General features: G+C 42.9%; 1 protein-coding gene across 1 annotated transcript; it reads left to right on the top strand.

Annotated features, from left to right (window-relative positions):
• The first annotated feature begins 5143 nt into the window (after positions 1-5143).
• Positions 5144-26997, top strand: FGF22 (fibroblast growth factor 22). The gene is made up of 4 exons (XM_044269662.1): positions 5144-5320; positions 10486-10730; positions 16429-16532; positions 26236-26997. The coding sequence occupies exons 2-4, from the start codon at positions 10499-10501 to the stop codon at positions 26425-26427; spliced, it is 528 nt and encodes a 175-aa protein (XP_044125597.1). The 5' UTR covers positions 5144-5320; positions 10486-10498; the 3' UTR covers positions 26428-26997.

Raw genomic sequence — 26997 nt, 5'->3', positions numbered from 1 at the left:
GTCATCCTTATAGAAGACACAATACAACCGGATCCGTTCATGACGGATGCATGCGGTTGTATTATTGTAACCGAAGTGTTTTTGCAGATCCATGACGGATCCGCAAAAACCGCTAGTGTGAAAGTAGCCTCATTTTAATTGCCTCATCCACCTTACTCCACTTCTAAGTGCTTCATAAATATGGCACTCGTTCTGAACATGGTTCTCAATGTTGAAATGTCCACTGGTGCCCAAGGCCAAGTTTCTCTGCAGACTGCCTGATGTTGTCGTTGAGAATCCTCATGTATTGCTCTTTTTTCATGGTGCCGTTTACTGTGATTAGGTTCCCTGGTCCAGATGAGCTTTTGCAAAGGCCAAGCTAGCTTTTGTGTGCCTTATCTGGAGAAGTGGAACTCAGCAGTGTGCAGTGTCCGTTAGATTGTCTGCCTAGAGACATTGCCACCAGCAGAGCCTAGATTCATCAGGATGGCCTTGGTGGTGGTCCTTGGATTCTTTTTCACCTCTCTAACTATCCTCCTGGCCAGCACAGGTGTCACTTTTGGCTTCCGACCAGTGCGGAACATCGCAAATGTAAATAAAAGCAGAATTTTTTTTCCCCCCACAATAATGCATCTTGTACATCATCTTATTATCTTTTGGGAGACGCCTATGTCATTTTCCCGTCAAAAAATTACTTCTGGTTGAATAGAAGTAACTTTAAGTCAAAATTTGCCTGTGGTATGAATAATTATGGACAGCACTGTACATGTACTGGCCCAAAGCACCACTAGGGGGAGCTCAGTGCATAGAAATTATACAGCTATTATTGATTGTAATGGAGCATTTAAAAATCTCTTTGCTCTGAGCTACCCCTAGTTGTGGCTGCACAAAGATGCAGTGTTTTCATGTCGGAAACAGTAGAAGTAGTTCAGCACCAGGCCCCCTTCCCTATAACAGTCTTGTGGTCTGCCTCCATGGAAGGTACACCGCTGGGCAGAGCCACGTGCATGTGTCTCCACCCATTCTCGGGTGATAGTATTGCTGAACAGCTATCAGCCATTTTCCTAAGAGAGGGGTGAACAATGTAGGTCCCTAATTAATAAATGCCTACTTAAAGGGGTTATCCCATGAATAATGTTAAAAATGAAAATCGGACATATAGTACATGACAACCTCTTTCTAACAAAGCTAGAACCAGCCCTGTACCTCACATGGATCCAGAGATCTCCCCATTCAATGCTCTGCTAGATTTATATCAAGCTGACCTCTCGGGGGCGTGTCTTTTCTGCTGCAGCTAAGGGGGCGTGTCCATACTTCTCCCTATCACAGCTCAGGAGGCAGTAGAAGGATGAAACTGAGCATGTGCGGCCTTCTTAGTGAGCCCGTCAAAGAAATAAGAAATTAAGTGGCGCTATACAGATACATTTTATTGACTAACTCAATAGCTATACAAAATTTTTAATTACATGCAATTACAAAAGTATTCAGATCCAGGTGCTGGTTTGAAAACGGTAGAATATTTTTTGTAGGACAACCCCTTTAACAAAAAATTGAATTTAAAGGGGTAGTCTAGTGACTAAGGCCTCTTTCACACGGGCGAGATTTCCGCGCGGGTGCAATGCGTGAGGTGGGGCTGTGCACATGAGCGGTGATTTTCACGCATCACTTGTGCATTGCGTGAAAATCGCAGCATGCTTTATATTGTGCATTTTTCACGCAACACAGGCCCCATAGAAGCGAATGGGGCTACGTGAAAATCGCAAGCAAGTGTGGATGCGGTGGGATTTTCACGCATAGTTGCTAGGAGATGATCGGGATGGGGACCCGATCATTATTATTTTCCCTTATAACATGGTTATAAGGGAAAATAATAGCATTCTTAATACAGAATGCTTAGTAAAATAGGGATGGGGAGGTAAAAATATTTTTTTTTAACTCACCTCATCCACTTGTTCGCGCAGCCCAGCTTCTCTTCTGTCTTCTTCTTTGATGCCCAGGAGGAAAAGGACCTTTGGTGATGTCACTGCGCACATCACATGGTCCAGCACCATGGTGATGGACCATGTGATGAGCGCAGTGACGTCACCTCTGGTCCTTTTCCTCCTGGGCATCAAAGAAGAGAAGCTGGGCTGCGCTCCGCAGTGGATGAGGTGAGTAAAACATTTTTTTAACCCCTCCAGAACTATTTTAGTAAGCATTCTGTATTAAGAATGCTATTATTTTCCCTTATAACCATGTTATAAGGGAAAATAATAAAATCTACATAACACCAACCAAACCCGAACTTCTGTGAAGAAGTTCGGCTCTGGGTACCAAACATGCCGATTTTTCTCACGCGCATGCAAAACGCATTAAAACGCTTTGTACTCATGGGGAAAAATTGCGCATTTTCCCGTAACGCACCTTCTTTTTTTCCCGCACGTCACCTGCAACGCCCGTGTGAACCCAGCCTAAAAGTTACCCTTATACACTGGATAGGGGATAACCAACCGATCAGGGGAGTTCCACTGATAGAACCCTCACCCATCCTGAGAACAGGGATCCTGCCCCCTACCACTGTCCTGATGAAGTGGCAGGCTAAGTACGCACCTCTCATTCACTCTGTGGGACTGCTGGAGATTGCTGAATACAGCACTTGGTTATGTCTGCCAGTCCCATCTGAAGGGAGCAGCAGGACACATGCTCGCCCTGTTGTTCTTGGGATCAAGGGGTCCCAGCAGTCAGACCCCTACTAATTAGTTATTCTCTATCAAATGCATAGGGTATCATTTTTAGTTACCAGAATACCTCATTAATAAAGATACATATGCACATTGGGTGGTAGAGCCCTCCTAGGTCCACAGACATGGAGGCTCCTGGCCACGTTCCTCTCGTGCTCTGTTTATAACCAAGTTTACTCATTTCATTTGCTTACATATTTGGCAATGCTGTACAGAGATTGTCGTCACTCTCATCAGTTCTCCTAAATTGCACTCCCTGAATGGTGAGGCTTTTATGTTTATTGGCCATAAACCTGGCATTCTGTCAGGATGTGCATCTCTTGAAGAAGAAGAAAAAAAGCAATGTCCTCTGCTCTTAGCTTTATTCTTCCAGTGTCCAGAGATTGTAAGTATTTTCAGGAATATTGGCCTCAATCAATGCAGACTCTGAAGGTGGGGCACCTAAGTAATCACCAAAATGGGCATCTGGGGCAAACATTAAATCAGTGGGGGTTCTCAGGTCCAGATTACGGGTGTCCATGGTACAGTGCTGTTCTTATAAGGGCTTGCTCAGGTATAGATATAGGACTCCAAAATGAGGTTTGTAGTGAACAGCAAAATGTTCACATTCCTCAGAATTGATATATTCACCATAATCATTTTTTTATATTTCATGGCCAAAACAATGTTACTGACAACCCCCAGAGGACAGTATTAGCAGTGATGCCACCAAGGCAATGACTTTGGACAGCATGTCTTGAGAAAGGGCTGTCTGCATCTATAGGTTGAAACATTATATTAATAATGGTAATAACTATCTCCTTTAGAATCTTTTTGGGTCGTGTTTGTTGCTGTATTAAAGAAGTGTGTGACTGGACCCCATAGCGTGATTACCCACAGCAGATTTAAAGAGGAAACACCATGCCTCCCGCATAGGTCAACCTTGCTCTACTGTATGGGAGATACGGATATGTCTGTGCAATTTTTTTTTTTAATTAGTAACATAAAAAAAAACAATTTCATTAAAAAGTCATAAAACACAAACATATACATATTAGGTATCCACTTAAAGAGGATATTTCGTGTATTTTTTTTTTTTTTTTCAGTTTAATTAAATAATTAAATGCCTTTCCTTGCGGCGTATACCCCCCCTCCTCGATGCTGCCACCCTGCCTGTTTTTTTCAAATACTGCTCGTACGCCCCGCTGTGCCCCCCCTGCAGTTTTCTCGCTCAGTATGCTAAAACTGAGCATCGGTACAGAGAGGAGACGCCGCCAGGGTTTCTCAATGGGCGTCTCCTTCTTAGTAGTTCTGCCTCTTTAGTCCTCCTCATAGTAGTGCTCCCCCTAATATGTGAAGGCCCCCAGTGGTGTAAATAAAATAAAAATCAGTAATACCTAGCCCTGTTCTCCCAATGAGCGGACCAGGTTATTAGAAGGACACAAAAGACACCTACCTTGGTGCTTCAACTACTCACCCTGCCCAGGTTCCACCTACCTATCTTTTTATACTTACATTCCAGGCAGTCACTATTTATAATAGTAACGTACAACCCCCTCCCTCACAAAACAGGGTTTATGTGCTGCCTGACAATCCTATACAGCTGAGAAGAGGTGATGACCCATTTACAAAAGTTGTCCATATAAAGTAATATTTTTGCACAAATAGCATTTTGCACAAACACATCCAACTTCAACTTTTTTTTTATTATTCTCCCATGCTCTTACCACTTATTTTTTTTTTTAAAGGAGGTGAAGGGGCATCATGGGCCAATACAGTTACATAGCTGGTGCAGATTTCAGTCCTCAATTCGGTGCATCATACTGCAGCATTTCTTTTACCAATACTGGTGTATGAAACGCGGTAAATGTGCCCCTTGTGAATTGCTTAGTAAACTATTTTATGAAATGGATGTTAATGTAAGTAAGAAAGACCAATTGAAAAAAAAAAGAATTTTAGCCCAAAATGAGTAGAACGCAATAATAAAAAGAAATGCCCCCTTTAATGGTTAACTGTGACATTGGGTAATGGATGTTCTCTGCTTCGTAAGCCTTCACTGAAGATGTCTGTGTTGACTATAAAGTACTGGCGCACACGTTAGTTGACCATTACCAAACAGATTGATGATATGCTTCGCTTTAATGTGTAAAAACAGAGCATTATGGGTAATTGGGACATTCATATGCATGGCAAGTCTGAATCAAAGCAATTATATGATCACACCCACTCATTAACACACTCATAGTCCTAGACCTTGTAAAGAGGTTTATGCAAGTTGATCTTCAGCATGCAGTTTCGGCTATGGCCAAACTCTGATCTTCAGGGAACGAGACTGCTCATGACATAAGTATGACATGAGCTCAGATGACACCCAGTGTAGGAAAGCAGGAATGCTGCGTGTCAGGATAAACTGTGCATCATACTTTAGATCTTCACTACATAGATGCCTACGTGACCTGGCTATTCAGTTTAGAAAATGTTACAGTCTGTAGAGAGCTACATACAGATAACACAAGGGGAGAACTTACTTATCCTATGGCAAAAGTACTATCTACAATATGGAGTAATCCCAACTGTATGATGGAGAAACAGAAGAGCTTGGAGTTGTGGACACCAAAAGTCTTACTAGGGAAGACCTACATGTAAGCCTCTTGCACTTATTTTACTGTATTTTCCTTAAAGGGGTATTCCCATCTGAGACATTGAGGGCATATCACTAGGATATGCCTCCAATGTCTGATAGGTGTGGGGCCCACCTCTGAGACCCGCACCTATACTTAGAACGGAGCCCACAAAGTCCTAGAGGGCGCACCACGCATGGGCTGCCGCCCTGCATTTATTCCTGTAGGCGCACCGAGCAGCACACTAGGCTATTTTTGGAAGTGCCATTGAATGGGAGGCGCACCACGGAGGCACAGCTATTTTCATTGCTCTCTTAGGAATGAATAGAGGGCAGACACGCATGCGCGGTGCACCCTCCTGGACTTTGCAGACTCCTTTATAAGCATAGGTGCATGTCCCAAAGTTGGCACCCACACCTTTCAGACATTGGAGGCATATCCTAGCAATATTCTCCCAGTGTCTGAAATGTAAAATAGCCACAGATGTAACTTTTTTTCTGTAGCAATGGTTGTAGTAGATAACTATTACATCTATGGTACTAAGCAAATTCACCTACAAAATTGACCTTTTTTTGTCTAGCTTTATTCATTGTTTCATTTAATTATGAATATTTTTTCTTTTTGAATTGGGTTGTTAAGAATATTTCACGGTGAGGTGCTTCAAACAAACTTTTTATGGGCCACGTCTTTATCCGACAATATAATGTACCCATTGACATTTTGACATCTATGGCTGTCCAGCTGGACAACCCTTCTCCGATTGGTTCCTGATCAGCTGATTGATTCAGATCCAGCTACTGTGATCCTCAGCGATCAGTTATTATCAGCAGATGCTACAGGAAAAATACAGTAATACACAGAGCCCATTCAAATAACTGGGGAACCATCTAATATGGCGGTCCCCAACCTTTTGTATCTTATCAGCAATACTCAGCTTTGGGTGGTAGACATGAGTCACATTCAATTGAAAAAACAAAACAAAAAAGACATTTTTAATATGAATTGTAAACATTTACAGATTTTTTTTTAATGTGAGAGTTGTAATACTGGTATTATACCAGTCACGCTGGCACGGTTCAGAGGTTAAGATAAGTCTGAAATATTGTAAGAGTGGATGCTGTATTTTAACCAGTTCACTTGGCCACACCGCAGGGAGTCACAAGCCACATTTGCTCCCGAGCCAATGGTTGGAGACCACTGATTTAATAGATGGCCATTTTGGGTCAGCCAAAGCAGTAGCTGCTTTGTACTGACAAGGAGGGATGTCCTCACCCCTACAATGATATAGCTAACCACTTGATTTATTTTCCTGCACATAAAGACATTCCAATAATATTAATAATAAAACTTTATATGTAAATTGATATAACTTATTAACTAATTTAAAGTCACCAACTGTATCTGCCCTTGAAGTATTTTTCAAATGAAAACCTTTCCAATATAAAATGCACGTTTTACAAGACTGACTGATACCTGTTGGCCTGTGAGTCGTGAAACATATAAGCTCATGGTGGTGTTATTCACATGGCAATGACTATTTTATGGCGTCCAGAAACAAACAAAAAATAATAATCATGACCCTTATTATGCAGACAAAAAGATTAAAAACAGCTATATTTGGTAAGTAACTAAAGAGGATCATAGACATCAGCTTTTTGCTGATGAAAGGTGCTGATTTTGGATCTAATGTTTATGGGGCCAGGTCAGGGGTGGCTTTAAAGGGTTTCTGTCACCCCAATTTTCGCTATTAAACAGGCTGACATTATAGATGTGAAAATGTCACCTGAATTTAACTCTGCATTTCTTTTATTTATTTATGTATGCCCCCGTTTTTGTGTAATTTTAACTTTTATTATATGCAAATTAGCCGATAGGAGTAGGGGGGGGGGGGGGTTGAACCTGCTCCTAGAGGCTCCTTTCGCCCACCTCATTTCCACGCTCTTCTGTCTTGATTGACAGGGCTAGGCCAGCGTTGGTTCTCCTGCTGGCCCCATCTGCCATGTAAATCTCACGCGTGGAGGAGGCGTAGTGATGTTCGGTTATGTGACCCTCCATCAGTGGCTATCTTATAGACAGGTTGATATGGCTATGGCTGTGGAACCACTGTGTCAACTAATAGATTTGACTTGGGGCTACTGCTAAGGGCTTTATCCTGGCAGTCCCCTAGTTTTTAGCCTTTAACCCCTGTACAGGGATATGGAATTGACTGCAGGAGAACCACCAGGCCGCTACTTCCTGGACTTGTCTCTTTGTGATGGACAGCTGACCCATGGGGTTCATAGACACCACTGTGGTCAGGGCAGGCAAAGTACATGCTGTACCGTAATTGGTTCGAGGTCAGGGCAGGCAGCAGAGGGTCAATAAAGTGACCAGACATGAGTCAGGTCAGGTAGCAAAGGGTCAGAAATTAATCCAGTAAACAGGCACAAGTCAGAACTGAGACAGATAGCAATATATAACACACCTTAGCAGGAACTAACGGACAAAGAACCTTATTGCTCAGGCACCCATAGAGGAAGGTACTTTAAGTACCCCAAGGTTGATATCTATTGGCTGGTAAGATCTGGGTGCATGTGCTGGACCTCTAAGAGCCAGGGGGTGCATGCACCATAGAGACAGAGAAGTACAGGCTTTGCTGCGTGGAGGTTGGACCTGGTGAGAAAAAGGAGACAGCAGGAAATGGGTCCGGGATGCCGAGAAAGGGGAGGAGGCAGCAGCAGTCTTGAGCTTCTGCTGCTGTAACAGTGCCCCCCTTTACACTCTCTCTCCTTCTTGATCCAGATTGCTGCAGTAATTTTCTTAGAAGAACAGGGGCGTTAATGTTTTCAGCCAGCTCCCAAGATCTTTCTTCTGACCCTTCTAATCCAAAAAAAAAAAAAAAAAAAAAAAAAAAAGGTTTTACCTCCGATTTTGTTCATGTTCAGAATATTCTTGAATTTGTATGTATCATCAGTTCTGACAGGAGTAGAAGCAGAACCTCTAGAATAATGATCAAACATAACTGGCTTGAGGAGGAAACCTGAACGATATTAGGAATATGTAAGAAAGGAAAGAAGGCGCAACTTATAACTAACCAGATTCAACTGTCACAACAGCTCAAAAGGACCAATGAAGTGGGGTGCCAACTTGTTCAGGGGCTCAATGAGGATCTGATGTTCTTTGAGGAAAGCCAGACCCAGGAGAAAATTGAGGTGCAGTCCTGTGATCACGATTAGTTAACTTCTTCAGACAATAAGATGCCTGTAGAAGAGAAGCTTTAGTTTCTTGCCAGCTCCTTGGACTCTGGGGAGACAGTCACAGGAAGAGGAATCTATAACTGGTGCTCATACACTACGAGGTGGTTATTTTAGGGAAAACTCTGCCCAATGGAGCAAAGTAACACAGGGCCTCATTGTTTCACAACCATTCAGATGCCAGGGTGTAGAAATGTATTGTATATTACCCAACCGTGAGGTCCCTTGGCAGAGGCGCAGAAGAGATACAGCCAGGCTCCTCAAAGACCTTGCAGAAGGTAGTCAAGAACTCCTGGAGATTGCTGGGTCATTGGGTCACCCCACAGAGGAGTGGACCAAGCTTATGCTTCTCCGGCCAGGAGTGAAACCGAGAAAGCCATCTTGGACAGTAGGAAACTGGTGGGCCTGGAGATCAAGGTGAACGGTACACTGGTTCAGGAATCCACGCCATAACTTGGGATTTTCTTCATAGCATGGGGAAGGCAGTAGATGCAGACTGGAGCTGTGACAGGCAGAGGCGATGGTGCAGAAATTGTGGCTGGAAGTGCAGTGCCTGAGCATCAGTAGACAATGCATCCAAGCAGACTGAGATAGTATGCAGGTACTGTAGGAGTTGCTACACCAAAAGATTTGACATAGGGCTACTCCTAAGGGTGTTATCCTGGCAGTTCCCTGGTTTTCACTCATTAACCCCTGTATAGGGATCTGGCTTCACTGCAAGAGAACCACAAGGATGCTACCTGCTGGACTTGTCTCTGTGTGATTAACAGCTGACTTACAGGGGCTAGGGACACTAGTGTGGCAAAATCGTAGTCAGGGCAGGCAGAGTACATGCTGTACAGTAAACAGTCCAAGGTCAACCCATGGGGTTCATAGACACAACTGTGGTCAGGGCAGGCAAAGTACATGCTGTACCGTAATTGGTTCGAGGTCAGGGCAGGCAGCAGAGGGTCAATAAAATGACCAGACATGAGTCAGGTCAGGTTGCAAAGGGTCAGAATCCAGTAAACAGGAAGAGGTTAGTACATAGGCAGACAGTGAGATATAGCACACCTTAGCAGGAACTAGCGGACAAAGAACAATATTCCTCAGGCACCTTTGCACAGAGGAAGGTGCCTTAGGTACCCTACGGTTGCCAGCCACTGGATAGTGAAGATTAGGTGCATGCATGCTGGCCCTTGAAGAGCCGGAGGGAGCGCGTGCGCTCCACAGGCAGAGGTGGAGGCCTTTCCAGCAAGCATGCCTCATTCTGCCTGTAGGGTCAGATTATGCCTGGCAGGTGGACCTGCCAAAAAGCAGACAGTGGGAGGCAGGTTCTCTAGGCTGCCAGGAAAGTTAAGCAGAGCAGTGGCCGCAGTAGACCTCTCTGAGGACAACACAAGATTTGCCCAACAAAGGGACATGGCCTATGAAATATAGCAAACAGAGAAAATCAACAAAGGTTCTATTAGCAAGTGCCATATACAGGTGAAACTTGAAAAATTTGAATATTGTGCAAAGTTAATTTATTTTAGTAATGCGACTTAAAAGGTGAAACTATGCGAGAGAGACTCATTACATGCAAAGCGAGATATTTCAAGCCTTTATTTGTTATAATTTGGATGATTATGGCTTACAGCTTAGGAAACCCCAAAGTCACAAATCTCAGGTACCCTTTGCTCAGGGGGTATGGATTAATTAGCTGACTAGTGTGATACTTAAAATTAGAATATTGTGAAAAGGTTCAATATTCTAGGCTCAAAGTTGCATTAATGCAACTCCTTTTAAGTTGCATTACTGAAATAAATGAACTTTTGCACGATATTCAAATTTTTCGAGTTTCACCTATAATCATCTTATATAAATATTGGTTAACAGTAGCCAATCAGTGGCTAACCTATAAAAGGCCCCTACATACAGAGGCCAAAATTATCCTAGGAACATAACAATGTAATCTGGTTTCTCATTAAAAAGGTATTGATTTGGAATGCACAAGGCCCTTGATCCAGCAAGAACCTCTCTCTACTTGACATTATGGATTTTGCTACTCCTTGTTGTTTCATCATTATCCCCCTATAAGAATGGGAATCGTCTGATTCACAGCTACAAACATTTGGAGGGAGATGTACGATGGCGACGATTCTTCTCCGCAACTCACTACTTTCTAACCATTGAACAATCAGGCCAAGTGAGAGGAACACGAAGGTTCAACTCAAACAGTGAGTAAATGCTAGATTTCTAAAGCTTGCCATTTTCAAAATGCTATGGACACATTGTCCAAAAACGAACCCCACAAGAATACACATTTTACCGGAAATGTTACACTTTAGGAGATCTATATAAAACTAGGGCACATATAGCAACCAATCAGATGTCTTTAATTTCCCAGATTGGTTGCTAGGAGCAACTAAGTCAGTTTTACTTTATATCTCCTTAGTTCTTCACAGAGCTACGGACACTGTGGGGAACATTTATCAAAACTGGTGTAAAGGAAAACTGGTTTAGTTGTCCATAGCAACCAATCAGAATTCACATTCTCTTTTTCGGAGCTCCTTTGGAAAAAGAAAGGTGGAATTTGATTGGTTGCTGTGAGTAAGTTTTCCTTATACCAGTTTTGATACATTTCTCCCACTGGGTCTTTTGCTTCTGTGTAATATGGAAAAACTGAAGTATACGTTAACAAACACTACTGTATTGTATACAGTGTTTGTTGAAAGTATATATGGGCATTTTAATTGTGTATTTAGAGATATTGCTAGTAATAGATCATCCATAAAAACTACCAAGCATAATCCCAACACAAGGCCTACATATTGTTAGGCAAAATGTGTGTCCACCAAGGACTTGACATCTACTGAGAATCTTACTAATTGAAGGTGGAAAAAGCCCCTCAATGGTGCAGGCCATGAGATACTTGTTTCTATGGTCCTTCCTGGCACCCTAAGGGTTAAAATAGCCCTTTGAAGGTTTAAATGACATTTTGCGTGGTATTTTAATAGGATTAGTCAAAGTACAATTGTTTGTTCCAATTACCCAGTAACCAGTTTTTGCAGATGAAGGACCAGCTCAGAGTATAGACGTCCCTAGTTATATAGTAGCTAAAAGAGAACATTTCTGTATATCGGTGTACAGTAATCAGAGTTACTGTATCTGGCATAGCCACACACCGCCTGATCCCCATTCACTATAATGGGATCCGGCAGGTTTCTGGCAGAAATCCTGGCTATCTACTGGAAAAATACTGCTGTGGCAGAGACCCATCAGATCCCATTATAGTGAATGGGGATCCAGCCGTGCTCTGCTATGCTGGATACTGTAACTCCAGTAGTCTGTTCCTCTGCCAGAACAGACTACAGGATTTACAAAATGGAGATGTGAATGAACTGTACACAGCATAGTCCCATATGCAGGACTTTCTTTCCCCATCCTAATGGAGCTGCTGGTCGCCATGCCGCTCTATAGGACCTCTGGAAATAGCAGAGCATCGTACTTGAATCCACTCTGGCTATACTCTCAGTGCCATAGAGAAAGAATGGAGCAACAGTGCAGCATGTGCAAGAAACTGGATTGCAACTGCGTGTTGGCATACAGGGCCCATTGGGTGCCATACACATGGAGATATTCTCCCTAGAAGCAGTGCTTTTATAGGACTATGCTTCCATTTACAGTATATGGAATCCAATGGAGCTTACCTCAATTTTTATTTTATTTTTGGGCGGATTTTAAAAGGCCTCTGTATGAAGGCCCACAGCTATTTTTGGAGCTACCATAACAGTGAACTGATGGCGGCTGCTCTCTGTTCATTTCAGGGTGCCAGTTCATGTGGGACCTGCTCCTAGCTTCAGAACGGGCCCCCGCACCTGACATTAATGGAATATCCTAGCGATACACCCTTAGGCCTCATGCACACGACAGTTTTTTTTCACGGTCCGCAAAAATGGGGTCCGTGATCCGTGACCGTTTTTTCGTCCGTGGGTCTTCCTTGATTTTTGGAGGATCCACGGACATGAAAAAAAAGTCGTTTTGGTGTCCGCCTGGCCGTGCGGAGCCAAACGGATCCGTCCTGAATTACAATGCAAGTCAATGGGGACGGATCCGTTTGATGTTGACACAATATGGTGCCATTTCAAACGGATCCGTCCCCATTGACTTTCAATGTAAAGTCTGGAGTTCTTTTATACCATCGGATTGGAGTTTTCGTTGGTGGCACAGTGTGCCCCCACCATCGCCCCCCCTCCCTCTATTGTATTAAATCGTTGGTGGCACAGTGTGCCAACCACCATCGGCCCCCCTCCCTCCCTCTATTGTATTAAATCGTTGGTGGCACAGTGTGCCAACCACCATCGGCCCCCCTCCCTCTATTGTATTAAATCGTTGGTGGCACAGTGTGCCAACCACCATCGCCCCCCCCCCCTCCCTCTATAGCAGTAACATTGGTGGCAGTGTGCGGTCTCAACAGTAGAAGATTCATACTTACCTGCTTGCTGCTGCGATGTCTGTGTCCGGCCGGGAGCTCCTCCTACTGGTAAGTGAAAGGTCTGTGCGGCGCATTGCTAAAGAACTGTCACTTACCAGTAGGAGGAGCTCCCGGCCGGACACAGACATCGCAGCAGCAAGCAGGTAAGTATGAATCTTCTAATGTTGAGACCGCACACTGCCACCAATGTTACTGCTATAGAGGGAGGGGGGGGGGGCGATGGTGGTTGGCACACTGTGCCACCAATGATTTAATACAATAGAGGGAGGGAGGGGGGCCGATGGGTTGGCACACTGTGCCACCAACGATTTAATACAATAGAGGGAGGGAGGGGGGCCGATGGTGGTTGGCACACTGTGCCACCAACGATTTAATACAATAGAGGGAGGGAGGGGGGGCGATGGTGGAGGCACACTGTGCCACCAACGATATTCAAACTGGGGAGGAGGGAGGGTCTGCCCCCTGCTGCCTGGCAGCCCTGATCTCTTACAGGGGAATATGATAGTACAATTAACCCCTTTAGGTGCCGCACCTGAAGGGGTTAATTGTGCTATCATATCCCCCTGTAAGAGATCGGGTGCTGCCAGGCAGCAGGGGGCAGTCTTGTACAAAGTTTGCAGTGTATTCTAACTAGAAGCGTCCCCATCACCATGGGAACGCTTCTGTGTTAGAATATACTGTCGGAAATGAGTTTTCACGAAGTGAAAACTTAGATCAGAAAAAGCTTTTATGCAGACGGATCTTCGGATCCGTCTGTATGAAAGCAACCTACGGCCACGGATCACGGACACGGATGCCAATCTTGTGTGCATCCGTGTTCTTTCACGGACCCATTGACTTGAATGGGTCCGTGAACCGTTGTCCGTCAAAAAAATAGGACAGGTCATATTTTTTTGACGGACAGGATACACGGATCACGGCCTCGGCTGCAAAACGGTGCATTTTCCGATTTTTCCACGGACCCATTGAAAGTCAATGGGTCCGCGAAAAAAAACGGAAAACGGCACAACGGCCACGGATGCACACAACGGTCGTGTGCATGAGGCCTTAATGTCTGAGATGGGCCAACCCGTTTAAAGATATTGTGCTATGGATAGAGGAGTCTACAGGGAAACCTTTTGAAAAGGGAGTTTCTAGTATGTTTGTGTCAGAATGTACAGCAAGAATGTCTGTCTTGAACCTATTAGATGCTGTGGTAGGGCGCTGTGATGTCTTGACAAAGTGCAGCTCTCGTTTCAGTGTATTTTTAATATTATGCAGGGATGGGGATGTTAGACATTTTTGTAATATACTTTATTAGGGAAAAATGTTTCTTTATACTAGGGTGTAAGAAGTCTCATAAACAGGGTGTAAGAAGTCTCCTCAACAACACTGAGGACAGTCCATCTCCAGTATTCTCCTCTGATGGTGACTAAGTGGACCATACAGAGTCAGGCTCCTTAGTCTTCCACTTAGATCACTATTCTAGCCCCTGCCTGCCTATATGTGCCCTCTCTGCACTTCTTTCTTAGCTACCAAACGCAGGGAAGAGACTGGAGAATGAGGATTCCAGTGCTACGAGCTGACGGTAAGTACACAGTAGCCTAACACAATTTCTGTAAGCAAAGGATGCTGCAGCCCTGCTCCTCTTCCTGTCTTTCCAGTAACGAAGACAGAAGTGCAGGGAAGCAAGACATGTACAAAGCTGCCAGTGGCTAGCACTGGTGGCAAGTCAGATAGGCAGGGACACATATAGAGAGGCAGGGGCTGGGGTAGAGAGAGAAAAGAAGCTGAAAAAACTACAACAAAACCTTAAGCTTACTGCTACCTGTCAGGATTATTCAGCTTCAGGTGATGTAGAGCAGTGTTTCCCAACCAGTGAGCCTCCAGCTGTTGCAAAACTACAACTCCCAGCATGCCCGCACAACCAAAGGCTGTCCGGGCATGCTGGGAGTTGTAGTTTTGCAACAGCTGAAGGCTCACTGGTTGGGAAACACTGATGTAGAGCACAGCTCCCTTACATGCCTGGTGGAATCAGTTGACAGATCCCACTCTCAGCAGACAGGAAGTTTAAAGCAAAGAAGCCCAGACAAGAGCTACTCCCAGGTGCAAGAGAATGCTCATTCACAGAGCTGGGACACAGAGCAGAGAAACTGAGCATGATTGACAGCAGCAGGAGAGAGCAGACAGTTGGTAACTAAGGGATGCAGTGTAAACAAGGCAGAAGGAGACCAGGAAGTAATAAATTGACTAAAAAGTCATCAAAAAGTCTTACACACTTGGTATCATTAAAAACTACAGATCATCCCACACCTAAAGTGAGTCCTCACACAGCTGTAACCATAAAGAGGTTCAGAATATGGTGATGCAGAAAAAAAAATTTTTCCCCAAGGTTCACAAGAAAAACAATATAAATGTGGTATCACTGTAATCGTACTGACCTGGAGACTGATGGTAACAGGTCAGTTTTACTGTATAGGGAACGCCATATAAACAAAACCCATAAAACTATGGTGGAATTGCCATTTTTTTCCCACTTTCTCACTACATCATATGCAATATTAAATGATGGCATTAGAAAGTGAAAATGCATGCCATATTTTTTAATAGTTTTAATAGACCAATTAAAAAAAAATTTTTTAGCTTAAAATGAGTACAATGCAATAACGTTAAAAAAAAGTTGCCCCTAAAAGGTGTACATAGCCTTCAAGAATGTGGGTACACCATGACCATTTCTTACTTTGCCCATATATTGCCACACACTGCTTTATGGAGCACCCATTTAAGGCTACTTTCACACTAGTGTTTTTTTAGGATCCGGCAGGGCTCAGCAAAAACAGTTACTGATAATACAACCATCTGCATCCGTTATGAACGGATCCAGTTGTATTATCTTTAACATAGCCAAAACCGATCCATCGAAAATCAATGGGGGACGGAACTGTTTTCTATTGTGTCAGATAGTGTCAGAGTTACATTGTGGGTCATGACGGATCCGTCTTGCCCCGCATCCCATGACGGAAAGAAAACTAGTCTGCTGTGGTTTGCTCTCCAGTATGGGAACGCAACCAAAAACGGAATGGAATGCATTTTGGAACATTCCGTTCTATTCAGTTACGTTTTGTCCCCATTGACAATGAATGGGGACAAAACAGAAGCATTTTTATCTGGTATTGAGACCCTATGACGGATCTTAATACAGGAAAATAGAAACGCTAGTGTGAAAGTAGCTTTACTTGAAGATTAGAATTCATTCAGCATGACTAATATGCAATAATGGACAGCTGAACTTTGACAATGTTGTTCTATATGTTCTCCGTGTATGCCTACCAAGCAGAAGAATCGGAAACCTGCTCGAAGTCAATAGGATATGTTGTCGTCTAATCAGAATGGTGATCTTTTTCTTTTCTCCTTGTAACATTGCATCTATTACATTAAACCAGATTCTTTTTCTTTGCTAGGTATATTCCAAGTTTACTCTGTGAACGTTGGCGTGATTGCAATGCATTCACCTGGAGCTGGACTGTATGTTGCCATGGACAGAAAGGGAAAAGTATATGGTGCTGTACGTATATATCCATTCAGTAGATCACAATTATACCCTTTATAGCTAGAGTCAATCGGTAATGAAGGCTTTGGAACAAACAATACATAGCTTGATGCAATTTAACCGTTTAATAGTCAGAGTTCATACATTCTGCTAAAGAAAACTTTCAAGTTCATTGCATACATTGCCGTAGCCTTAGGCGCCAACTTATTCAAGAACCCTAAGAATGCAGAGAAAACATTCGGATCATGAAATATTTTGGAGGCTGCCATCGTACAGTCCAGTCAGGTTAACTTGTCACTTTACTAGTGTATATATATTGAACCTTGTTCGAGTAACTTCATGAGCATCATAACAGTTTTTAAACAGGTTGTCCGCATTCAGAGCTAAGCCCGGACATAAATGAGTGAAGATGAGGTATCATGTATGAGTGGAGCTGCGCCGATGCTCCCCCTTGCCTTGTGCTGCATCTCGCAGGGCAAGGGCTTTTTCTTTACTACTGATGACGTACCGCGCTTCACAAGAGTATGCTAGGCGGAGTCTTCTGCCTAGCAGTGATCCCGGTGACGTCACCAGCACAAATGGGCGGTCTTATAGTGCTGCCCAAGGCTGTTTTAGAGCCAATTTGTGCCGGTGACATCACCGGGATCACTGCTAGGTGGAAGCCTCCACCTAGTATGGTAAGGAAGTACACAAAACAGACCTTGCCCTCGCAAACAAATGCTCCGATGCTCCACTCATACATGCTAAATGAGTGAAGATGAGGTTATTTCCGGGTTCAGCTGTGTACCCAGACAACCCCTTTAATACTTTGTACAGTAGGCGGTGGTGGTGTCAGGCTTCCATCCTTACTATGCTATAAGGAAAAAAAGGCACAGAAGGAAAGTACTTATTTGGGAGCATATGTAGCACTTTGTGAGTGAATTGTCTAAACAGCTTACATTGTCGTATTAAATACATTTATTTCTGTTGCATACTTTCATAAAACAAAATTGAAGGGTATATTGTACATGCTGAGAACACCCTTTACACTGTCCATATTCAGGCATATTAATCAGTAACGAGGGTTTATATGTAAATGCAGTAGTCTCCTCCACTGACAAGCAGAAGATTATAGGTAAGGAAACGCTTCCTTCCCAACAATTGTCCGCTCCATCGAGCAGTGTAAAGGGGCCTTAACAGAACAAATCTAAAGGCCTTTCACACGGGCGTCACGGATTTTGCCCGGATGCGCTGCGGGTGCATTGCGGCAAACCCGCGCGAGTAGGCACGCAATTGCAGTCAGTTTTGTCTGAGATTGCGTTCCATTCCGTTTTTTTCCGAGCAAGTGCAATGCTTTTTACACGCGCATGATAAAAAACTGAATGTGGTACCCAGACCCGAACCCGGACTTCTTCACTGAAGTTTGGGTTTGGGTTAGGTGTTCTGCTGATTTATTATTAACATGGTTATAAGGGAAAATAATAGCATTCTTAATACAGAATGCTTACTAAAATGTTCATTGATGGGTTAAAAATAAATAAACTCACCTCATCCACTTGATCGCTCAGCCGGTATAGTCTTCTTTCTTCTTCTTTCAGGACCTGCAAAAGGACCTTCGATGACGTCATCACAGGTCCTGCAGAATGAAGATAGAAGGACCTTCTATCTTCATTCAGCAGGACCTGTGCTGACGTCACCGCGTCAATGGACATTTTAGTTAGCATTCTGTATTAAGAATGCCATTATTTTCCCTTATAACTATGTTAGAAGGAAAAATAATACAGTGAATTGACTTTAATGGGGTCCAGGGTTGCTCATCCCTATTTACTAACATCATGTCCTAGCAACCATGCGTGAAAATCGCACCGCATCCGCACTTGCTTGCGGATGCTATGTGATTTTCACACAGCCCCATTCATTTCTATGGGGCCTGCGTTGCGTGAAAAACGCAAAATATAGAACCTGCTGCAATTTTCACGCTCATGTACACAGCCCCATTGAAACGAATGGGTCAGGCTTCAGTGCGGGTGCAATGCGTTCACGTCACTCATTGCACCCGTGCGGAATACTCGCCCGTGTGAAAGGGGCCAAAGTCCCACAGACTGTATCAGGACTTTATCATTCCCTTATGCCACCTTTCTGGTGTAAAAAAGTTGTAAACTCTGCGTTTGTAAATTTTTTAGGCCACTGTGACAAAACTTTGGTCGCAAGTGGTGTTTCTACACTGCCCTCAACACTTTCCCAAAACGGGGGCAGGGCAAGCTGGCCTGGCACATCCATCTTCTGTTTAGGCACACAGACTGCTGGAAGAGGCACCCAATACAGTATTTGATGAGGGCTGCCCCTTGCCATAAATTAAGCACAAGGAATATCGTGGTTGGCGTGTTAACTTCCACCTGCATGTCTGAAACACAATGCCATATCTCAGTGGGTAAGGTGTTTTGTATACTGTTATCTCAGGACACCTACCATCTCATGCAATAGGATTAATAAAATTTGAATCCGACCAAGTACAACATCTGCATGGAGATTGTATGTTCTCCCCGTGTTTGTGCAGGTTTCCTTCTACACTCCAAAGACAGACTGATAGGGACCTTAGACTGTGAGCCCCATTGGGGACAGCTTGATGCTAATGGCTGTAAAGCGCTGCAGAATATGTCAGCACTATATAGTAAGGAAATTAAATAAATAAATAAAAGTTTCCAATTTAGAATTAAAATAGGGTGCTCTATAGCATTTGCTTGCTTAATCACTTGCAGGCTGCACAATTTATTTTCTCCTTGCTGAATGATACAGCTAAAATATGCTAAATATCTTACCCAAAGGGGGGGTATAAACTATTTGTCTGCTAGTAGTCCTGTGATTCCAGCAGCACAACATTAATTCACCTAAGATCCTTTTATATAGACCGAGTGCTAGGTCAATTACCAGGGATTAGTATTTGTAGAAACTGGCCTGTGTAATGGGGCAAGCGACCACCCAATGAAAGAGTAGGGTAATGTTGTTTGATCAGCACCTAAAATAGTTTCTGGGCAGCAGACTGTCCTCTGTAAAGAGGGATCTGCTGCCCAGGAAAAATGAATCTTTATTGGGACCACCAATTATAGTAGCGATTACTCATTGCCATACAGAGGAGGAGAAGATTGCTGCATATATACATTTATCACCACCGGCGATCAGGCAATTGTCTGGAACGTTTGGTCCTTTCCCGATAATTGCCTGTTAAATCGTCCAGTGTGAGAAGCAGCGTGTATTGTGAGCTGGACAGTTTGTAGAGTGATCATGCTCCACTAGAAGACAATATCCACTTCTTGTTATTCTGAAAGAGGGCTTCATAATGGTACTGTACATGAGGATCCAGAAATACTGTGAGGTTTTTCCGTTTCATTTGGGGTATGCTTTAGGCCTCATGCACACTACCATATTTTTATCCATGCACTATCCACATTTTTTGCAGGTAGGACACCGACCCATAAATTTTTACACACTTGTATTTTTAGGGGATCGGTGGCCGTTAAGCTAATCATAGAACCCATCCTAATCTTGTCCGTATAGTGGACGAGAATATCAGTTTCTAGCCTCAAGCTAAAACCCCTTTCACATCACATTTGGAAAGGAAAGGGGGGAAAGAGATAGAACCTGCTTAGATGGTTTTGTAGAGGCAGAAGTGGTGTACTTACAATGGAGGCAGACTGCTTCACGCCCATGATGGGGGAGGGGGTACAACGTGGAACCTCTCCACAACATAAAAACTTGCATGTGGAACAGAGAGGCAAGTTTGTGGGTCATCAGTGTAAAAGTGGACTCACACTCATTGCTGGATTAATGTGGCCTTTCAGGGAAGAAGGCATGGCCTATGATACAACCCTTTGAACCAAAACTGTGCCACAATTTTGGTGTAAAGTTCTGCCTCAAAGTTAGCCAACCAATAGTTGGTAAAGTTAGACAAAAGTACCTCGCCGTGCACAAGATTTATCATCCAGCCCCAGTCACGGTGATAAATAAAGTGCAGGTTGAGGCGGCTTGTCTACATTTACATCACCTATTAGAGTAGTCAAACTCTGCCCTACCGATTTGGTTTCAGACTTGCTGGCGCATACCACTTTTTGTGTCTCCATACATAACTGGAGGCATAGTATGGGCCCATAGCAGTCAGTAGGGCTTGTATTATAGACTCCGTACGTTGTCGAGTATTAAAACACAGATATGCATGAAGATTTACATTCCCGGGGAATATTTCTAATCCCTTGTATCAGGATCTGATAAACTGAAGAGTCTTACTTACACAACTGTACGTCAGATTTATAATCTCTTCTACATTTTTATTTATATTTGTTCTTGGCAAAGACAAATCCTTCAGTAACGCTGCATTCAGATAGCTTCATGAAGGAGCCGTAAACAGGATCAGATCCTGCTTACAAATGACCAAAACTGTAAATATCTTCAAGACATAAGGGGGATTATTATTCCGCTATTCTTAATAAGAAGCGCAGGCCTCTTAATTTTTGTGCCAGAAAAGCAAATTTTGTACTACAACTTACATCAGCTTCTAGTGTAAAGGATAGTAAATCTGTAGGACCGTGAAAGGCCCCACCTGCCCAATAAAGCCCATGCATAAGCATCATAAATTAAATGTTAAAAAAATGAACAAAAAAAAAGAAAAAAAAAGCCACTTGCACAAACAGTTGTGACGTTAAGGACTGATTCAGATGACCATGTTTATGAGCCCGCATCCATTCTGCAATTTTGTGGAACGGATGCGGACCCATTCATTCCACAGCCCCACAAAAAAGATAAAGCATAGTCTATTCTTGTCCGCAATTGTAGACAATTAATAGACATTTCTATAATAGAAATGGAGCATTTTATGCTATTTTATAGCATTTTGAGGAACGCACACGGCCGGTATTCTTTTTTTTTTGTGGATCCGCAATTTGCAGACAGCAAAGGACATACGGTCGTCTGAATGAGCCGTAAAGGGCTCGTCTGGGCTAGAGACATTGATGACATCCTTAGGATAGGTCATAAATATCAGATGGCGGAGTCCAACTCTCCGCACCCCCACCAATCAGCAGTTTGAAATGGCTGTGACAGTTCCTGCACTGTCTCACAGCTGTAATTGCAGCTTCCTCCCTCATTCACTACAGCTGTAATTGCACTGCACCACTACTACAATACAGACGGAGCACAGGTAAACACTGAAGAGAACAAAGTGCTCACATGGCTGTCACAGCGGGTCCTATATTAAAGGAGCTATCCTGAGGATAGATCATTAATATCTGTAGCCCAGATGACCCCTTTGACATCCCATAAATCCCCACTAAATCTTACCTTACAAGTATGTTATGATGAAGATTTTCTACAGATCTGTACTCTTCAAGAGAGGGCAGAGCAAAACCAGACATAACCAAATGGTACAGCACTCGCTATGGGTCCAACCACTGATGAGGATATGGGTCTTGAGTTCTCTGTTTGAATGGAGCAGTGGTCATGAATACACACTACCATTCAACTCACTGTCAATGGGACTGACTGATCAAGTTGAGCACTGTACTCGGTTATCTCAGTCACACAGTGAATAGAGCAGTAGTGAACATGTTCACTACCACGCCATTCAAATGGGGGATTCTGGACCATTCATACTCCAGATTGTGGAGACCCTCAGCAATCATACTTACCATCTTTAAGGAGAGGTGATAATTGTCATTTGCGGGTCAATCACATTTAAAGGGTAACTTTAATCAGCTTTGCGTGTTTGTGGTGTATGGATCCTCATATGTGCTCAGGATAGTCATGGCATGACAACCCACTGATCGGAAGCTTGGAAGTCAGAAATAGGCACCCGAACTATACAGCTCTGTCTATTGTCTAGTGAACACAGCTGCTCTCATTGAAGTGAAAGGATGTAGCGCTACAAAAAAATCTAACTTCATCCACTAGACAATAGATAGATGTGTGTGTTGTTCCGGCACCAAAGAGCTCATCTGTGAAGTTGCGGGGTGTAGGAGTCCCACAAATCCTGAGGATAGGCCATCAATGTAAAGTGACAACCCCTCAAAGTCTGCACATAATCAAATCTAACTTGTTTTAAAGGGGCATTTACCTGCGCCAACCGAATAGATAATTATTGGGAAGGGACCGTTCCTTCCTGATAACTGCCTGCTCATTAGTGGAGGAAAGAGCTGCATTTACATTCTGGGCAGCAGATCCCTGCCCACAAATGATATAGATGTCCATATGAATGATCATTTCAGCTGATAAATGAGTCCTTTTCTCGTTCATCGGCGGCACATTTACACAGGCCGATTATAGGGAACGAGCCCTTGTACTAATGTTCATTCCCGATGATCTCAGTGTAAATCCCACCTTACGACTTTGCTATAGATCTATAGCCTGTTCCTAGTTAGGCATATCTTCTACAGCAGGCATCCTCAAACTGCGGCCCTCCAGCTGTTGTAAAACTACAACTCCCACAATGCCCTGCTGTAGGCTGTTCGGGCATGCTGGGAGTTGTAGTTTTGCAACAGCTGGAGGGCCGCAGTTTAAGGATGCCTGTTCTACAGCAACCTAAGCAGATCTCTTTTGAACATAGCACCATAATTTTACAGTATTATAACTGGTTGCATATAAACATTTCAACTGGGTACCGTGACCACAAAACCTGTTCATCACCCAAGCTCCTGAAACTAAAAAATATAAATAAAAAAATTGATATATATATATTTTATGTACATACTGTATGTGAAGTATATATTATATACAGTGGATATAAAAAGTCTATACACCCCTGTTAAAATGTCAGGTTTCTGTGATGTAAATAAATAATTTTAGAACTTTTTCCCCCTGTCAAACTAATCTTATAGATTTTTTTTGATTGGGCGACTAAAATAATAGTTTGCGGAGGTGCAGTAGACATCGATCATCTAGACTTTAGTAAGGTATTTGATACTATCCCACATAGAAGGCTTATCAATAAAGTGCAGTCTTTGGGCTTGGACTCCCATATTGTTAAATGGATTAGGCAGCGGCTGAGGGACAGACAACAGAGGGTTGTAGTCAATGGAGTATATTCAGACCAAGGTCTTGTTACCAGTGGGGTACCTCAGGGATCTGTTCTGGAACCCATATTGTTTAATATCTATCAGCGAAATTGCAGAAGGCCTCGATAGTAAGGTGTGTCTTTTTGCTGATGACACAAAGATTTGTAACAGGGTTGATGTTCCTGGAGGGATACACCAAATGGAAAAGGACTTAGGAAAACTAGAGGAATGGTCAAAAATCTGGCAACTAAAATGTAATGTTGATAAGTGCAAGATAATGCACCTGGGGCGTAAAAACCCAAGAGCAGAATATAAAATCAATGATACAGTCCTAACCTCAGTATCTGAGGAAAGGGATTTAGGGATCATTATTTCAGAAGACTTAAAGGTAGGCAGACAATGTCATAGAGCAGCAGGAAATGCTAGCAGAATGCTTGGGTGTATAGGGAGAGGAATTACCAGTAGAAAGAGGGAGGTGCTCATGCCGCTCTACAGAGCACTAGTGAGACCTCATTTGGAGTATTGTGCGCATTACTGGAGACCATATCTCCAGAAGGATATTGATACTTTGGAGAGAGTTCAGAGAAGAGCTACTAAACTAGTACATGGATTGCAGGATAAAACTTACCAGGAAAGATTAAAGGACCTTAACATGTATAGCTTGGAAGAAAGACAAGACAGAGGGGATATGATAGAAACTTTTCAATGCATAAAAGGGAATCAACAAGGTAAAAGAGGAGAGAATATTTAAAAGAAGAAAAACTGCGACAAGCGGACATAGTTTTAAATTAGAGGGGCAAAGGTTTAAAAGTAATATCAGGAAGTATTACTTTACTGAGAGAGTAGTGGATGCATGGAATAGCCTTCCTGCAGAAGTGGTAGCTCTAAATACAGTGGAGGAGTTTAAGCATGCATGGGATAGGCATAAGGCCATCCTTCATATAAGATAGGGCCAGGGGCTATCCATAGCATTTAGTATATTGGGCAGACTAGATGGGCCAAATGGTTCTTATCTGACGACACATTCTTTAATGTGATCTATAAACTGTACAACTCAATTGAAAAACAAACTGAAATCTTTTAGGTACAGGGAAGAGAAAATATAAAAATAAAATAATATGGTTGCATAAGTGTGCACACCCTTAAACTAATACTTTGTTGAAGCACCTTTTGATTTTATTACAGCACTCAGTCTTTTTGGGTATGAGTCTATCAGCATGGCACATTTTGACTTGGCAAGATTTATCCACTCTTCTTTGCAAAAACACTCCAAATCTGTCAGATTGCAAGGGCATCTCCTATGCACAGCCCTCTTTAGATCACCCCACAGATTTTTAATCAGATTCAGGTCTGGGCTCTGGCTGGGCAATTCCAAAACTTTAATCTTCTTCTGGTGAAGCCATTCCTTTGTTGATTTGGGTCGTTGTCATGCTGAAAGATGAAGTTCAGCTTTCTAGCAGAAGCCTGAAGGTTTTGTGCCAATATTGACTGGTATTTGAAACTGTTCATATTTCCCTCTAGCTTAACTAAGGCCCCAGTTCCAGCTAAGAAAAACAGCCCCTTGACATGATGCTGCCACCACCATGCTTCACTGTGGGTATGGTGTTCTTTTGGTGATGTGCAGTGTTTTTGGGTCAAACATATCTTTTGGAATTCTGGCCAAAAAGTTCAACGTTGGTTTCATCAGACCATAACACCTTTTCCACATGCTTTTGGGAGACTTCAGATGTGTTTTTGCAAAATGTAGCCTGGCTTGGATGTTTTTCTTTGCAAGAAAAGGCTTTCGTCTTGCCACTCTACCCCATAGCCCAGACATATGAAGAATACAGGACATTGTTGTCACGTGTACCACACAGCCAGTACTTGCCAGATATTCCTGCAGCTCCTTTAATGTTGCTGTAGGCCTCTTGGTAGCCTCCCAGACCAGTTTTCTTCTCGTCGTTTCATCAATTTTGGGGGGGGACGTCCAGTTCTTGGTAATGTCACTGTTGTGCCATATTTTCTCCACTTGATGATGACTGTCTTCACTGTGTTCCATGGTATATCTAATGCCTTGGAAATTCTTTTGTACCCTTCTCCTGACCGATACCTTTTAACAATAAGCTCCCTCTGATGCTTTGGAAGCTCTCCGTGGACCATGGCTTTTGCAGTGGGATGCGACTAAGAAAATTTCTGGAAAAACCAACTGGAGCAGCTGAACTTTATTTGGGGTTAATCAGGCACTTTAAATGATGGCAGGTGTATGCTGACTCCTATTTAACATTATTTTGAATTTGATTGCTTAATTCTGAACACAGCTCCATCCCCAGTTATAAGAGGGTGTGCACACTTATGCAACCACATTATTTTAGTTTTTTTTTTGTTTGTTTTCTTCCCTCCACTGAGTCGTACAGTTTATAGGTCACATTAAAAAGGTGGAAAAAGTTCTGAAATCGTTTTTTTTTACATCCCAGAAACCTGACTTTTTAAAGAGGGGTGTGTAGACTTTATATCCACTATGTGTGTGTGTATTAAAAAAAAAAAAAAAGGTATATATAAAAACATGTCACAATACGACATCAGCCATATACAAACTGCACACCCATTAGCTAAGATCAATGGGGTAAAACCGCATGTTGCCAATGGTTATAGGTCATCATGCATGAGGTAGAACTATAAAAGACTTATATCTAACAATCTTCTCTTTGCTGATTTTACAGAAGGAATATGGCCCCAACTGTGAGTTTCAGGAGCGAATCGAGGAAAACGGTTACAATACCTATTCTTCTGTAAGATGGCGTCACAATGGACATTTCATGTACCTGGCATTAAGAGGGAATGGACTTGCAAGACTGGGCAGCAGGACTCGTCACACACATCACTCTACACATTTCTTACCCTTATTACTATAATTTTGTTGGAGGACGTGTCCTCTACATGCATGGGATCCAAAGCCATGGCTTTAAAAGACAGAAATGCACTGAGAGATCCATGTTAATTCCCAATGCAGTCTGAGTGCAAGCCAGAATAAAAAGGAATGCATACATAAAATTTTATACAGAAACCAATCCATAATACTGGAAAATAAAAAAAATTCTAGAGTGTTGTGAATTTGCCTTTATCCTGGAAGGAACAAGTAAGACTCCTGAGAGGGACATTATTGAAGAATGTTTCCTAATGGAATCGAATTGGCACTCTGAACGATGCAAGGTGACACAAACCATTACTGTATTACCGCCCAAATGTTATGAAGAGCAATCGATGTGTGTGATCTCAGCTCAGCTAAAGGGTTATTCTGGTTCTCAAGTTATCCCCTATCGAAAAGATATCACGAGAACGGAGGCCCAGCATAACTAAAGAAAGCGGCATGTTGAGCATATGTACTGCTGCTCCGTTCTTCTTTATAGGATTGCCAAAAATAGACTGCCATCTTGGGGTTTCTGCAGGGTACAAAGCCCCCATTCTCGTGATAAGTGGGAGTC

The sequence above is a fragment of the Bufo gargarizans genome, chromosome 1 (assembly GCF_014858855.1).
Source record: "Bufo gargarizans isolate SCDJY-AF-19 chromosome 1, ASM1485885v1, whole genome shotgun sequence".
NCBI lineage: Eukaryota > Metazoa > Chordata > Amphibia > Anura > Bufonidae > Bufo > Bufo gargarizans.
Note: the sequence above shows the minus strand (reverse complement) of the source record. Positions and strands in the feature narration are given on the sequence as shown.